This window comes from Miniopterus schreibersii, assembly GCF_964146895.1.
Source record: "Miniopterus schreibersii genome assembly, chromosome: 6".
Taxonomy (NCBI): domain Eukaryota; kingdom Metazoa; phylum Chordata; class Mammalia; order Chiroptera; family Miniopteridae; genus Miniopterus; species Miniopterus schreibersii.
In genome coordinates, this window is record NC_138107.1 from 73,450,234 (window position 1) to 73,468,477 (window position 18,244).

Genomic DNA, 18,244 nt, shown 5'->3' on the forward strand with positions numbered 1-18,244 from the left:
CTCAGGGGGCCGGGCATCATTCTTCATCCCAGTATCAACATGGGGCGAAGGGGAACCAATGAGGGCTCCGGCTTAGAGCAGTATGTAAGATTTAATGTTTCATTTGCACTAAAACCATTAAAAGAAATAAAAGGAGGAAGGGGAATAAATTTGAGATACAACTGCTACATTTCATATCACTTCATGGAAGCGTCTCACCTAGGTGCCTAGAAATACAAAGATAAAATAAATATAAAGTTCAGTTCCTTATCAGATTATGTTTTTGGAGATGCATTACCCTACTACAGCTTCAGCATTGTCTGAAATCTTCAGGGGGCTTCTGGTCAGTGTTCTCCTTCACTGTACCAGAAATAACCAAAAACTGTTTTTTCCATTTTCCAGTACCCTTTAATAACCAAATAGGGAAGTAAGACAAAGAGAAAATCTAGTCTAGGTCTCAGTCCAAGAGAAGACAAAGACAACTTTTCATAGCTATTTGGGACAATGTAACTCTGAAGAGGTCATTTTAAGGATAAATAATGGAGTATCTCCAAAATTGGAAAGTGTTCATGCCTAAAATTTGGGTAATTACAGCCAAGGAAGGAAGTGGGAACAGCTGGTGCGGGGCTGCTAAGTCAAATCCACTCAGGGTGGGAGCAGCAGCGGAACGAGCAACCAGGATCTCGGTTTCAGAAGGAAAGGAAAGAAGACGGGCGTTCTTGGCCAGGGAAAGCCAAAGCCCCCAGCTGGTCACCTTCTGGGTCTGCCCTCTGATGCCCTTCTGCCCAGTGGAGCCTGGCAAATTTTCCACTGAAGTTGGGGGAAAGAGAGAGATTTCCTGTACTCTCCAGCTCCATCCCCTTTCTGATTTCAAGGCTTCGAAGCTGGACGGGGAAACACCAGACTGGCTGTTGTGAACACCCTCAGCCTCACTGAGAAGATGGGACTCACCTTACTGTTCCCCACCCTGCTAAAATAAAGCTGAGAAGGCCCAGGACGAACACTCCCACACAGATCTCCCAGAACTGGCCCACCTTTTATGTTAGGAAACTAATTACACATGTGCTTACATGTTATGCTTATGTAAAAGCTCGAGGTTAAAAACACAACTCAATAATCTAACAAGCAGCTAGGAATTCATATTTCTACAGGACATACGAAATTTATGGACAGACTCAGATGAAAATGTACCTGATGACGAATCCAAGAACATGGGGTTTGACCTGCTCTGATATGGATTAGCTGTGTGTGCCCCTAAGTTACTCTATCTCTCTGGGTTTATTTCTCACCTGTTAAGAAAATATCTTCTACCTGTCTATCTATTCTGTAAGTACCTAACTTGTTTGTTTCATTGGGTTGTTTTTAAAGACCAAATGAAATAAGTATATGAAAGTACTTCAGGCATTTTAAAGCCATATGCAATATGAGTGATAGTGTTACAGATTTGGGTTTGTGCACCTATAATTTCATGCTAGTTGATCCCAATCTAAAAAATACTTGATGCACTGAGTCAGAGTCAGAGTTTCAGTCATCATATATGTATGTATTCAGTGAGACAGTGAAAGAGTAAGCATGTTAACAGGTTTCTGGAAAATCCATCCGTAAAGCAATTTTTCAAGCAATGATTAAAGAGAAAAATACAACTAAATTTATTAAACAAGGAATAATCTTACATAATCATTATATTTCAACACAAACTGTGTCAGCATTAACTGACATGCACTTCAATCTCTAGAGAAACATTTATTCTCTAATGGATAAAATGAGAATAAAGACTATCTTAGTGCAGAAAGATCCAAATACACCTGACGCTTTTCTAATTGCAGCTGGGAAAAAGAAACAAAATATTCTGGAATTCAAATGTTCAAAGTGTATGTAAATTATCCTGATGGATACAGAAAATTACAGACTACAGCAACCTTTTTGTTTTTGTTTTTAAAAAAAGCTTAATTATTAACTATTTCAAGTATATCAAACATATAAAAATTATCACACATCCATATACCACCTAAACTTATAACTATAATATTACAAATATAGTTGAAGACTCCTGTCTTCCTACCCCAATTCTATTCCACAAATATCCCCTTAAAGATAGAACTATCCCGAATTTGTTGCTCATAACTCCCATGCACACTTATAATTTTATAACACAAATGTGTATAAAAGCATTGTCTTGCATGTGATTACACTTTGTATAAATAATATCATATGGTACACATGCTTCTATAATTTGTTTTTTCCCCTCAACAGTTTTTGAGATACATTGATAGTGATACATAAAACTCATTTTAACTGCTCTATAATATTCCATCATATGACTATACCCAAAGGTATTTATTCATTCTCCTGTTGACAGATATTTACCAATTCCTTTGGAGGTGGGTTATTATAAACCACGTCAGCATAAACATTCTTGATTATATCTCCTTATGCATGCCAGAGACTCTTTTACAGTACACACCTAGAGAGAGAATTGCTGAGTCTTGGCGATATGCTGATTTGATATTATTAGATATTGCTAAATTATTCCTCAAAAGGTAGTGCCAATAATATACAGTGTTCTCCCACCAGCAGTGTGTAAGTTTCCCACTCTCCACAGCCCTGCCATTTGTATTATAAGGGCTTTTAGTTGTTGACCATCTAATGGTGTGCAGTGGTATTTCCTTGTTTTGTTTTGCTTTGTTTTTAGAAGCACTGTTTATAGTGAATGGAGAGTGACCTAAAAGAGAGAGAGGGAGCAAAAGAAAAGGGGGAAGAATCACAAGCATTAGAGAAAAGAGCTATAGGAAGGAATTTCTGATGACAGAAGAAATAGTTCATTAAAATAACTTCACTCTACACAACTATTCATTTCTACCATGCCCTTTCTTTCTAATGTCAGATGCATTTCGTGTATCTGCTCCACAGCTCATTGGTCAATGGTCTTCAGACTTCCTTTCCCATTCACTGAGAGACCACATGTGAAGGTCTGATAATTTCTATTATGCATGAAATAAATCATAAAACAATTGTCACAGCAATTTCTTATTTTTAAGGAAATGTAAATCTTAGCATAGTCTGATTTACAGGCACATAAGAAGTTCTCATGATATTTATTTAAAGAAAATTGTAAAAACTGTGTCATTACAATGCTAAGGAAAAAACAGAACATCAACTTCCCTTTCTTGAAGGGCAATGATAATCTTTTTTTGAAAAAAAAATTAAATATTTTACTCTTACTATTGTGAGATAGTACTTGTGATTTAAAATGGATACAAATCTTTTTGTTGCTGTTAATTCTCACCCGAGGATAATTTTTCCACTGATTTTTTGAGAGAGTGGGAAGGAGGGAGGGAGGGAAGGGGGAGAGAGAGGGAGAGAGAGAGAATCATCGATTGGTTGCCTCCTGCATGCACCCTGACTAGGGCCAGGGATCAAACATACAACACAGGTAGATGACCTTGACCAGAAATTGAACCTGTGATCCTTCAGTGCACAGGCTCTAACCACTGGCCAACACTGGGCAGGACCAGATACAAATCTTACTGCAAGTACATGATTATATTACAGTCATGCACTGCATAACAATGTTTCAGGAATTTATGGACCACGTATCAAAAAGGGTTCCATAAGATTGAAAAATTCATATCCCCTAGTGATGTCATAGCCGTCATGATGTTATAGCACTAAAGTTGCAAAAATCAACAAGGTTGTGGTTGAAATGGCACACAATTTTAACCTGGGTGTGGATGAAGATGACACTGAGGAGCTGCTACGGGTGGTTCCTGAGGAACTAACTAATGAATTGTTAGAACTAATCAGGAATGCATAGCTGAACAGAGGCAAGAGAAAAGGAAACTGCAGAAGAAATAGGAGAAAACCCAAGAAAATTCAGTGAAGGGTTTGGCAAAAGCTTATGCAGACCTCAACAGGCTCCTTCAAAGTTTAAAAATACAGACCTCAACACTAGAAGGTTTTCCTTAATAGAGAGAAATTTTCATGGTGCATTATCTGCTTATAAGGAAATGAGATTCACTTTCTCAAGGAGAGTCTCAGGCAGGTCCTTCAGGGGATATTCCAGAAAAAGGCATTGTTGTCATAGGAGATGACAGCTCCATGCCTGTTATTACCCCTGTAGACCTTCCAGTGGGACAAGATATGGAGGTGGAAGCCAGTGATATTGATGATCCTGACCCAATGCAGATCTGCAGATGTCGGCTAATGTGTGTGCCTGTGTCAGAGTTTTTAACAAAAAAGTTTAAAAAAATTTTATAGAAAAAAGCTTATAGCCTGGCCGGGTGTAGCTCAGCGGCTGAGTGTCGACCTAGGATCCAGGCGATCAGGGTTCGATTCCCGGTCAGGGCACATGCCCGGGTTGTGGGCTCGATCCCCAATCGGGGGCGTGCAGGAGGCAGCCGATCAATAACTCTCATCACTGATGTTTCTATCTCTCTCTCTCTCTCTCCCCCTCTCCTTTCCTCTCTCTGAAACCAATAAAGATATATTTTTTAAAAAAAGAAAAGAAAAAGAAAAAAGCTTATAAAATAAGAACATAAAGAAAACATTTATGTACAGCTATGTACAAAATGTGTGTTTTAAGCTGTTATTTCAGAAGAGTTGAAAAGGTAAAAAAAAATAAAGTTTATAAAGTAAAAATGTTTACAGTAAGCTAAGATTAATTTATTATTGAAGAAATTTTTTATAAAGTCTACAGTGTTTATAAAATCTACAGTGGTGTACAGTAATGTCCTAGGCCTTCACATTCAGTCACTACTCACTCACTGACTCACCCAGAGCAACTTCCAGTTCTGCAAACTCCTATACAAGTGTGCCATTTATATCTTTTATACCATATTTTTACTGTACCTTTTTATGTTTAGATGTTTAAATACACAAATACTTAGCATTGTGAATTGTCTACAATATTCAGTACATGTCCACACAACAATGAAATCGCCTAACAACACATTTCTCAGAACATTTCCTGTCATTAAGTGACGCATGATTACATTCTAAATTATCTTTTCATATAAACTCAGACATAAATTTTAAGTACTTTTATGGTTCCCATCAATTATTTTTTAGGAGCTAAAACTTAAAAAAAAATTTTTCCCCAATGATTTCTTCCTGAGAATTTGCTGCCAAAGAGAAACTGCTCTCTTCAACAAAGAGCATTAGATGAAAATAAAACTGGTGTGGCTGTACTTTATAGATGTCCAAGGAAGCAACTCAAGTGAAGCTAGGTATATGACAAGAACAGCATTCTCATTCTATCTTTGCCCTGTGAAAACAGCTGGAGATGCTTCATTTTTATTTGGCAAATCCATACATAACATATTATTTACAAATATCTCTTGTTCTGCCTTCTTCCACAGCAGTTTTCCTCTTTATTGGTAGATGGCAGAGATAACAGTTACACCTATAACTAACTACAACGGAAATAAATAAAATTACACACACACACACACACACACAGACTTTTCTCAGTAGCAGAGGACTGGAGGAATTTCTAGGGCTCAGAAGAAATTGTTAGGCTGAAAAAAATACTTTCTGTCCCAAAGACCTCTGTCCTCACATTTGGGCTAGGAACAAGCTAAATAAGAAAATGGTAGAAGCTTAAGTTCAGGAGACAGGGTTGATGGGCTTTTCAAAATAAACACACTTAGCAGGAATGTCTGATACCCTTCTAACTAGAGGTGACTGCAATAAAGTTGAGTGGTTAGGAGGATGGCTTTGGAGCCACACAGACCTGGTCCCTAATTTTACTAGCTATATCACCTTGGTCAAATGACTGAATTTGCTTGAGCCTCAGTTTGCAATTCTATAGAATTGTGACAGAATATATACCTCACAGACATTTTTTAAGAATTTAATGTGAAAATGTATGAGGTAAAGCACTTAGTATTTAACCTATACTAAGTGCTCAATAACAAGCAGCTATTATGTACAAGATAAATAAGTATATTTTAGATAGATTAGCCTTTTAAAAGAACTATTTAACTCAAACAGCAATAACACTTCTATACAAAGTCTAGCTGAAAGCAAAGTAATAAATCAGTTCAATTGTCCCATACAAACTTCTGATAAGACTAGCTTTATCTCTCTCTCAAGTGTAATTTTAATTCACTTTTAAAAAATTTCCCTAGGAAAGGATGGTCATAACATTAAATCACCAGATATCAGTAGGGCAAGAATAAAAATAGTGTAGAGTGAAAAATGCCCAACACAATACTGCCTGCTTAAAATAAACTGAATGCAAAAAATACTAGAATTAAAAAAAAATCTCACTCTTATCAACTGCTCATATATGTTGTAAACAGTAGCAAGTCAAAATGTCTAATTCAAAATAAACCATCACAAAACCTTATAATGCATTAATTAAAGGAGTAAAATTGGGGTAAAATTAAATCGGAGGTTCTTAAAGAATTGTTCCAGGTAAAACGGAAATTTAGGCAGAGTAGGGGCAAATCTCATAGGACTATTCAGAGTATTCTGAAAAGGGACAGCCTATCAATGTCCAGCACAATGCTTGGCATCTATCTAGTAAATGATTTGCTAAAAGAAACTGCAGATTTTTTAGAGAAAGACATACAAGCTTTAGATACTCAGATAAGAGCAAAATACTATTAAAATTTTTTTGCATGGATTTGGGGTTAGAGATATTCATATAACAATTATTAAGCCACATTAGAACTGGCTCTGGGTTTCAGGGCTCCACATCCCAAGGCTGGCTTTGATCTGGGAACTGGAAGACAGAGATGAGGAAACGCACATAAAGCTACACAAAGGAAATGGTCATAGGAGGCTCAGCAGGAGTTTCACTGAACCATTAGATGCTTCTCAGAGAATCACACAGTGTAAAATCACTTGGCCTTGCAAAAGCATTTTAGGCAATTTTTTTTGGATATAGAAAATACCCTCATATCATTAAGTTCCTATAATGGAGAGAATGACATGGGATACACTGAATTTTGTAGACAAATACAGTGAGTTTTTATTCCCCCTTTCCCATCTTAAATGAAGTCATATCTCTGTGAAAGAGGATGACAATTTTCTAGTGATACTCAGAGAATTTCTACTTAGAGTACTTTCTGTAGGTAGCATAGTATTTCTAGTCGGAGACAGGTATGCCCCAATGGTGACAAGCATGAGGCTTGACCATACCTTACGCAATCTCTTCTTCTTTCTCTAGTGTGTGTATCGGCTTCCTATTAACACAGCTCTTCAGGTGTGACTCTAACTGCAGCTCAGAACCCAACATTAAGTTCTTTCCTACCTGTGTACTATCAAATTTCTACACTGAATCCTAGATAAACTTCACAACTAGTAATTGTTGCACAATTATCTGACAGACAAAAACATCCTTCACAAACGTAAGGTACTTAAAATTTTTTAGGATGATAGGTACCCCTAAAACTCTGGTGCCTAAAGTAACTACTTAGTAAACAAAGGAAGTACCTTCAATGACTGCAGAGAGGTTGAGTTAGTATCACAGTAGAGGATGATGTTGTTGGCCATGCTGAAACTTTCTCTCACGCCAAGGTGGTAAAACAAGGAGGGCTGCCGGAAGGCGTCACTCATCTCCACCACAGCGATATCTGCAAACAGAAAACAAAGTCCCCCAAAAGATGACACCTAAGTAATGCCCAGTAAGCACATTTTGGTTTCAATAACTTAGTAAATGAAGAAATGATAGGGATTTTCCCTCTGCATTTACCACTGAATTTTGAATTTGTAGCTCTACCCGGAAGTGGTTTTTACAAAAAGCAGCCAAACTGCATGTTTTTTTAAACAAGAAAGGAATCATATAATTACTGGAAGCTAAGGAGAGTCTGAAATGGTGGAGAGTGGGGCTAATGCTCTTTGTTAAATTTCAACATTAAAACAAGTTAACTAAGGTTGCAGAAGCAGAGCCATAAGAAGCAGCAACAAGCAATAACTACAAAATGAGATTTTAAAAAGCAAATAGGTAAGACTGGGAACTAATGCAGAGCTGTATTTTAATACCTAGCATGTCCATAGCAGGTATAAATCAAGAAAAATGGGAAACAAAGGTACAGAAAATTATGCCTAAGAAAGAGGATACAACCACAGATAAAAATTCATCAAAAGCTCAGAGATGCCTAACACCAAGGCAGTATAAACCTGATACCAAAAATTGACAATAATGTCACAAAAATGAAGTTCAGATTAGTCTTAAATTTATTTAAATATAGACAAAAATAGGAAAGGAAAATGAACAAAACTCACCGAGCCATATACTATAAGAACACTTAAATCATTAGTTTAAAATTCATTTTGAAACTATAAGGATGGTTTATTGGGGGAAGAATCAGCATTTCCACAGATGCCCCAAGTGCTTTGAAAAAAATTCAAAATCCATTTCTCATTAAAAATAATTGCAAAATAAAAATATTAGAGCACTTCTTTAACATAAAGAATAATACATATTTCACAAGACCTGCCAACTTTGTGCATATAGGCATTCCTGTGAAAATCAGGAAAAAGACAAGGTTATCAACTATTCCCAGTACTAGTTGACTTTCTAAAAATCCTTATTAATGCAAAAAGATTTCACAAAGTAAGGAGGTATAATTCTATAAAGTAAAATACACTATTGTCATTACTTGCAGAAGTTATGGCTGTCAAACAAAAAACCTCAAAAAAATCAACTAAATAACTGTTGTAAGTAATAATATAATTTGATAAGGTGTCAAAATGCAAACATATTATGAGAACCAAAAGTTTCCTTTATAATCATAACAAGCACTTGGAAAATATGAGAGTAAAATAGATCCTATTCTTAATTAAAATGAAAATGTTAATATACCTTCTAACAAATTTAACAGATGATGCTAATTTGTTAAAAAATATGTGCAATGTCACAGATGAAAGCTTAGTATCTTTATAAACCATCTCTTATTGGTTCATTTAAAACAAACAAGCAACCATAAAAACATTACAATAGAAAATTGGGCAATAGACATAGGCAGAAAAATTCACAAAACTATAACTAAAATGATAAATAAATAAATGCACATTATACCAACTATAAAGTGCCAAGTTTTTTATTAACAAGTGGCCAAAGATATTTCAATATTCCCAGTGAACGTGTAGAGAGATGACACTCTTTCTTACAAATCCAGGGGAAGAGTAAACTTTCTAGGAAACTTAAATCCTTAAGGTTATGGATACTTTTGACCCAATAACTCCATTCCTAAAAATTTACACTGAGAAAATTCCTATAAATGTGGCAGATTTATTTATAAGTATGTCCAATGATGTATTTTTTTTTTACAATAGAAATGGAAAATGCTTAAAAATATCAATCAATTATAAAATGGTTAAACAGATTCAAATAATGGCATATTACATGACCACTGAAAACTATATTGCAAAAGACTATTTAGCAATGGGGGTAAATTAAAGCTATATTAAGTAAAAATATTAAAATATATACATTATCATGTGTAGAATATGCATTAAAATATAATGTATATATTATAATATATTGTGTGTATATATGTACATGAATAAAAAAACACCTAGAAAGTTATACAACAAAATGTAAACTGTAATAATAGCTATATAATGGAATTATGAATTATTTTTTCTTCTTTATGCCTTTGACTTTTTTTTATAGTTTCTATTGATTACTTTTATAATCTAGTAATTTACCAAAATGTAAAAAGAACAACATTGAAAACCTAGGCAACTGAATGTAAAACCAAAGTGCAGCACAGAAAAATATTGCAGACTCTTGAGAAGCTGTTTGGTGCAGAGTCAATCTTAACTAATGAATGTGAAATTAGAATTCACATTCTGTGAAAGAGAAGTCAGTCGAATGAAATGGAAGCTAAATACATAGAAGATTTAAAAGAAAGGCCAAAGGAGCTTCAAAACATTTTTCCAAGGTTGAAAATGACTTAAGGGCTCTTTAATTGAAATAAAGAATTTTCTTTAAGGGTTCTCAACATTTCTACATCAAAAATCAACACATTAAAAAGATGAGTCATTTCGACTCACCCACATCCCCCATCTGCCTCCCACAGCCTCACTGCTTCCTCCTCCCACAGATGCCAGCCACTCACAGTCAGTCACAACGCTTTAAAAACAAGAGGCAGTGTAAATGGGGTAGAAAGAAACCAAATAAAACAGTAGCTGATGAAAAATAAGTGAGAGATATGCAGAGAAAAACACTAGCTAAATTAAAGCAGCAACAAGGTGGGGGGGTGGAATTTGGTTATTTGCAGAAACCTGACTTCTCAACAGTAGTATAATAAACTGGCAAAAATTATCTTCCTTGTGAAACGATCCTACAACATGCTAAAAAGGCAAAAGGTGATATAATTATAACAAATTGAACAAAATATTCCACAATTACTGAAACTCACTTAAATGAGGAATAGTTTATCTACTTTATGTCACAAACACATACTCAGATATTACTATGTGTTAGGTACTATATGCTTTTCAAATATTAAGTTAATCCTTATAATATCCTTTTGTGGTAGGTAATAGTATTTCAGAATCCTGAGGAAGAGAAGGTATAAATAATCTGTCCAAAATCAGCTAGAAAGGGATGGCACCAAGATTTGAACTCAGGCAGTCTGCTTTGAGAGTCCATGCTCTTACTTCTTAACTAAGCCACACCTTACAATTATAGAATATGGAGGTTCCAAAGATCAGAATACAAATGAGGTGCAAAAATAGATTTGGGAATCAAAGCATAAATTCTTGCAATGTATTTCATGAGTAAATGCACTTAATAACAGTCTAATTGGGTTTTGTGATAACAGTGTGAGTATAACTGCCACATTTAAAAATTTAAGACTAAGTCAATCATTTAAAAGTACAAGAGAAGAGATTAAAGATGCGGTGGACTAAGTGGAAGCTACACTGACACTCTCCTGGGACCAAACTGGAATTACAACTAAAATATAGAAATACCATCCTGAATAATCAACTGCAACTAAAGAGGAGCTGGAGAGCACCCTCATAACCAAGGAGGAAAAGTGGAGACCACATAGAGACAGGTAGGAAGTGCAGAGGCACAAGAGGGCTGGCTGGGCTCCCACAGGCAGCAGCTGAAGGTCCAGCTGGACTTGAAGAATTGAAAGCTCCCCTGTGAAACCATCTGGACCAGGGCTTTTGTTTGCTGGGAGTTTTTTTTATTGCTGCTTCGATTTCATCAGTTGTTATTAGCCTATTCAGGTTTTCTGATTCTTCCTGATTCAGTTTTACAAGATCTCACTCATATGTGGACTCTAATAAACAAAACAGACTGAGGAACAAAATAGATCCAGAGACAAAGAAGCATGGAACAGACTGATGACTCTCAGTGGGAAGGCAGGGGTGGGGGAGTGGGTGGGGAGAGATTAATCAAAGAACTTATATGCATATATGCACAACTCATGGACATAGACGATAGTGTGGGGGGGGGATGCGGGGGGGGGGGATGCGGGGTGGAGGGGACCAATGGGGGAAAAAGGAGGATATCTGTAATACTTTCAACAATAAAGATAAATTTTTAAAAATAAATTAATAAAAGTACAAGCAAAGACACAAAAATCTCTTACATTTTTACCTGAGGTGCAGTTTCTCAAAAAGAGTTCATGTAAAGTGGAGGACAAATCAGGTTTACCAGGGTTATTAAAGCATAATACATTTTTAAGGTAATAATATAAAACTGTTTTGCCTAATTGCATTTTGGGTCATCAAAAGACAGTGGTTCGTGGTGTGTTTCTCTTTTTCTTATTTAATTTTCCCTTCACAATACCATATCTGTTAAATATCTCACATGAGCTGCTACTGCTTGTGAAAAGCACAACTGAAGGAAGACATTCATCTTTAGTTCCTTTTTATCTATTCAAATGTCCTTCTTAGGCAGCAGATCACTGACGACAAAGCAAGTGCCCAGTAGTGATTTAGGTTGAATTAGCCTACAAGGTCCTCCAAAATTCCATAGAAATTTCCCAAGTTATCACATAGAACATCCAGTCATGATCAATTAATCCTCAAGAATCTTGAGCACCTACTATATAAAAGTTTTTCTGTTATCTGCTATCTGTTATGAAAGTTAAAAAAATTAGTCAGTTCTAAAGTCTGGTAGGTATACAATGTTGGGAAATTGCAAAACTCCTATTGTACAGCTAGAATTGTTGAAATTTTCAGGAAGGAAAGAATAATAATCTATCACTGTTGTCCTGAATTGGTCATAGTTTGGTAATTTCTGCTATAAATTACTACTCATTTAGCTTCCTCAGCATCACTTCATTTTCTTGTATATTATTTGGTTTAATGATACATATTTGTGTCAACAGTATATTTTGGCCCATAATTTCCTCATCACTAAACACCAATAAATGTATGCACAGTGATTCAAACATGAATCATCTTATATTGCTAAAGCTAATGTAAACATAATGTCCCTGCTCCAGCCCTAGTTTGCTTGTTTGGTGCTTGTTTGATTATTACACTGGCGTGGGCTTTTCTAACCTGAAAAGTGAAGCCTGGGAGGCAGGTGATCAGAGGGACATTTTTCACCTCCAGAGATTGGCCTTTAAAAAGAGAAACTTCCAAAAGGAGGAGGTAGAAGAAAAGGGAGAACTCTAGAGGAGAGAAAGAGATCAAAGAGAAGGGGGGGGGGATCAGGGAGAGAAGAAGAGAGTGGAACCAAACAAGACTAGTGTTAGAGGAACTATAGTCCCCTTGCCTAGGCAATAGCTGCCAGAGTTCAGGTCATGATGCTCCAGCTTTAGAGAATATGAGGGAGAAAGAGCACACATCCGTAGGAGGTGCCCCATCCCACAACAGCAGGACCTAGAACCCAGCTCTCTGCCAGGGAGAAATGAACCCTGAGAAAACCACACTACAAAGGTGACAAGCTGGAAGAAACACCACCCCAGTCCAGTGCCCTTGAGAGAAATAATGAACATGCAAACAAAAAACTATTTCATGACTTCCAGTGTTTGAATCCTACTAAGTTTCTGGATGGATGACCTTGGACAATACCTTAAATTCTCTGAGCTTTGATTTCCCCAACTGTAAATTGAGGGTAATAACATAAGTAAATTACCACAAAAAACTGTTATAAGGATTACATGTGCGCTAGGTAGCGTAAAGTCTCAATATATGGTTATTATATGGAGCCATTACAAGAAATGTTCATAGAAAGCCCTCTGAACAATTTATCTGTTATTAAACATAATGCTAATATATAACTCAATACCACCTGATGAAGCCTCATATGAATAATTACTCATAGAAATGATGTTGAAATCAAATTTGAAAGCATAGAAAGCCAACATACAGAATTTTGACATGATTCTACAATAAGTGGTGATTCATCCATGTCCATGAGTTTTGAAAAGGGATGTGGCAGGATCAAAGTTTTGGGAAGATATACCTCTATTTTGTAAATGGATGGCAGATGAAACAGACTGGAAGCTGAGAAACCAGTTAGAAGTCATTAAAGGGTGTGTGTGCCCCTAAACTAATATAGAGACAACACGGCAGTCAGGGAAATCAAGAGGCTTTAGGAATTTGGTGGATGCAAGATAATCAAAGAAAGAAAGATGATTCGTTTCCCACTTGAATGAGTACGATTGATGACATTCCATTACCACAATAAGCAACACAAGAGGAAGAACTCCACTTTTTGGGTAGGAGCTTGAGTTTGGATCAGGAGCCCCTAACCATCGTGTGTGTGTGTGTGTGTGTGTGTGTGTGTGTGTGTGTGTGTGTGTGTGTGTGTCTGTGTGTGTGTGTGTGTGTGTGTGTGAGAGAGACGACATACTGAATCTCAACAGAGCAATCAGAATAAGACAGAGATTTAAGAGCCATAGTGATAGGTGATAGCTGAAGCAGCAAGTATAGATGAAATTGTCAACTTAGAGAGTATAGAAAGAAATGAGAGGGCATCTAAGACTCAGGTAATCCCTTCCTCATTATAACCGACTAGAAACACAGATATATGTTCACCAAAAGACATGTAATGAATGTTCATAACAGCAGCATTTGTAAACCTTCAACAGTGGAAGAAATAATCAGTGCTATATACAGACAATAGATAAATATACAGCAATGAGAATAAGAAATCTACAATAACACACAACGACATGGATGAATCTCACAAAGAGATTTAAGATAAAGAATCTAGAATAGGTACTTGTGATTGTGTTTTCATTAGGTTAAAAAACATGGTATTAAAATCTAAACAGTAGATACTTTCGTGGAGGGTAATGGCAGGAAGGGGACTTAGTGGGGTCTTCCAGAGAGCTGGTAAGGTTTTACTTCTTGATCTGTGTGCTGGTTACTCAGGTATGTACACTGAAAATTACCTCATCTCTGGTCAATAATTTTGCCAAGAATGTTAAAATTTCATTTCCTGTGGCAGTTATTACCACAAACTTGCTCCCTTAAAACAACAGAAATTTATTTTTTTTCACAGTTCAGCAGGATCAGGGCCATACTACCCCCAGGGGCTCTAGGGAAGAGTGTGTTCCTTGCCTCTTCCAGAATCTAGTAGTTTGGGACATTCCTTGGCTTGTGATGTCAAATTAGTCTTTGTTTCTCTTTTATAAAGACAGTTGTGATGGTATTTAGGACTCATCTAGATAATCCAGGATCATCACATCTCAAGACCCTTAATTTAATTAGATCTGCAAAGACTTTTTTTCCAAAAAGTCAGCATTCACAGCTTCCAGGGTTTTGACATAGCTATAGGAGTAAGAGTCACTTTTTTCCAACTCCCACAAGGATTATAAAAACGCCACATGATAATGAAGGTGAATACAGCAGAACTAAAGCTGCTAAATAAGAGGTGAAGAAATAGAGATAATAAGTACAGACAATTTTCCAGAAGACTGGCAAAAAAGGAAAGAGGGTTAACATTTACCAAGGTCCACAGTAGGGACTTTTACATTCAATAAGGAAAGCAAGAGCTCAGACAATACCTGAATGGAATAGAAAGAGCTAACGGTTTTTGTTTTAAGAACCTTAATAGGAAGATTATGATTCTAAAGGGGGGGGCTAATTAATGGAGATGAGTTCTACAGCCTCAGATGAAACAGATGGGGTGGGATCTAAGGTGGCGAGGGAAAGTCAACCTTGGAAAATAGGAGGGTTATTTTAAAGGCAAGCAGGGAAGTAATAAAAGGCAAAGACCAAGAAATAATGAAGTAAAAGGAAGAATGTGGAGATCTCTCGTTCAATTTAGGTGGTGACTTTTACAACCTGGGTGCTGGTGGCCAGCAGAGAAGAAAGCCCAGCCGAGGGACGGCAGGGACAGACCTGCATCCACGGACATCACCCGAAACACGGCTGAAAGCAACACTACCTCTGCTCTGGGAAGTCATGACCCCAATACATTTCTTTTATTACTTTAGCGGAATTTATGCTAACGTTTCTATCACTTGCAATAGTAAGAATGCTAACTATTCGAGTAACAGAAGCAAGATGAGAACCCAAGCTTTATAGGAACGAAAGCCTCTACTTTTTCATTACTTCTATCTGCCTAAAAAATGAAAGGAGCATATGATAAAAAGAGAGAAGGCAGAGAATAAATTTCAGTTTTATTCTGGTTATGGGCCACAGACAAAATCTTTATCAGACATTAAAATCTCAATCTTACCAATGAATATTTTTGGTCACACGGAAGACTAGGCTAATAAAGAATCCTTCCCTCCTATTAGAGAAGAATTTCAAGCACACAGGATTTTGATGGTGGTTTAGTGTCATTAGGGGAGCTCTGTAAATACTCTAACTAAATTCATTCTTTCAGTGAATCCTTCATATCAGGACACAGGAAAGTTGATAAACCACAATTTATATCTTCGATGCATACCAAGTACTTTATAAAGTGATATATTTCCCTGGCCACAAACACAACCATCCCCTACATAATTTTGCTGATTAAAGAAATACAAATAGGTTCTATATCAAAAAGTGTTATTCTCATTCCAAGTTAATATAGGGTCTAGTTTATACCTTAAGAATTTATTTTTTAATATTATGCCAATAACAATAGACCTGGTCAAGCGATCTACAGAGTATGTAATATAAGAAAAGTATAAGTAGCCCAGCCGGGCGTGGCTCAACGGTTGAGCATCAACGTAGGATCCAGGCAATTGGGGTTCGATTCCCGGTCAGGGCACATGCCCAGGTTTCGGGCTTGATCCCTGACTCTCTCATAATTGGTGTTTCTATCTCTCTCCCTCTCCTTTCCTCTCTCTGAAATCAATAAAGATTTAAAAAAAAAAAAAAAAAAGTACATTACTAATATAAAATTGTTTTAAAAAAAAGTATAAGTAAAAATGAATTCTAAGGTTTATTATGACAGAGCTATGCTGCATATTATAAGCAGAAATGGGATATGAAGCTGCTTTGATGCTAAACATTTCTATAGCACCATAGAAAACTATTTTTCTTCTTGAAATAATAATATTTCCCAAAGGTATGCTGGGTTTAAGAGTCTAAAATAAATTTTGATCTCAATAAACTCATTTTATATAATACATTTCAGTATTTAAGTAATCAATATGTTTTCATTAGATACTAAAAGAGCTACTCATGAGAATTTTGAAGAGGCTTTTTTAGAGTTTATTGTAGTGTTTACTGTGACTGTGGTGCATGCTATTTTTCATTTTCTCATATTTAGTTTTAATTAAGCCATCAAAGCTGTCTGCGTTTATGCCTCAGTGAAGTTCCCAAGCACACAGAATAGCTCTTTGTAACTGTAAGAATCTTACACGAGTCCTCCCTGCCAACTGGAATCAATCTTCAGCTTTAATTGGCACTTGAGTTATGTAAGGTTATAAGAGTTGACTTGTGATAATTTTTGAAGAAAATATGATTGTTTCTCATAGATATGCATACTGGCGACATTCTCCCCTGTTTTATACCTTTATAACTTATTCACACAGAAACAGCAGAAAGTGGCCAGGAAACACTTGAATGTTACCCGATGGCATGCTCTAGCAAAATTGGCTGTGGTACTTTTTCATGTTTGAGGTGGTTCTGATTAAGAAGGTATTTTTCTCATTCTGTCTAGGGAAATAGCTGCAGTGTATGTGTGCTGTATTACGTAAACAATAATAGTTATTAAAGCAGGGACACAATCAACAAAATGCAGACTACGAAAAATTCTACAAGAAAACTGACATAGTTTCCTCAACAAAGACATTAGTGGAGATGTGGGAGAGAGATGGTGGAGAAATTAAATAGTAAAAGAAACTTAAGGGGCATTATCAATTGCAACAATATGGACCTTATTTGAATTATACTAAAACAAACTTTTAAAAATCATGACATTTATGAGAATATTTGACAGAGGACAGGATGTTTGATGAAACTATTTTGTGTGATAAGAGACTGTGGTAGGAGCTCTTTCTTTTAGAGATTAAAAATGCAGTATGGGAATTTAATTCCTATATAAAACCAAGAAAAAAGTGAAATGTTAAGTGTATGTATTCTTTTTTTCTTTTCTTTTTTAATTTAAAATATATCTTTATTGATTTCAGAGAGAGGAAAGGAGAGGGGGAGAGAGAGAGAGAGAGAAACATCAATGATGAGAGAGTCATCGATCGGCTACAGCCGCAACCTGGGCATGTGCCCTGACTGGGAATCGAACCCCGATCACCTGGATCCTAGGTCGACGCTCAACCGCTGAGCCACGCCCGGCCAGGCAGTGTATGTATTCTTTATCAAAGAGTGTTATTTGTCATGCAATAAGAAGTTTAATTGCAAGTAATAAGCACCAGGCTATTCCTGCTATAGAAAGCATATAGGTAGTAAAATGAAAGAATCCCAGCTTGCAGATTACTTGTGAGAAATACTCGCCCTGGTGAGTAGGCCAGTTTGGAAGGGCTTTTTTTCCATCTTGCATTTATAATTGTCATCTGTTGTACTCATAAAGCCAACTGGACCTAAGCAGTGTGGCGAGTGCCCGGGAGAGCTCCACAATGCTTTAGGATTCCTAACCTGTCAACAAGTAGAAACCTCTCTAAGTCAGGATTCTTCTACATCTCCAGCAAATGCCATGCTTTTCCTTCCTTTGTCAAAATCACTTTCGACACCTAATAAATAATCAGCATCTAGTCAAAATGCGTACATTTTTGCTCAAATTTATTTGTCTTCTAGGAGTATCTGTAATTCTGTTAACACAACAGATGTGTAAATATGATTCTGCCAATGACTTCACTCCACAGCTTATGTGTTGACATCCCATTTGAGGATAATGATTCACTTTTGGTGGAGGGGTTAAAGCTTCATTCTTGAGAAT

At 36.4% G+C, this 18,244-nt stretch overlaps 1 protein-coding gene across 1 annotated transcript in view; it reads right to left on the bottom strand.

Moving 5' to 3' along the window:
• The window catches only part of MAP3K5 (mitogen-activated protein kinase kinase kinase 5), a 159,001-nt gene that overhangs the window by 104,706 nt on the left and 36,051 nt on the right, over positions 1–18,244 (bottom strand). Inside the window, exon 2 of the mRNA XM_081140018.1 lies at positions 7,420–7,559. Coding sequence (XP_080996144.1) covers positions 7,420–7,559 — 140 coding nt within the window. The remainder of the gene's footprint in view (positions 1–7,419; positions 7,560–18,244) is intronic.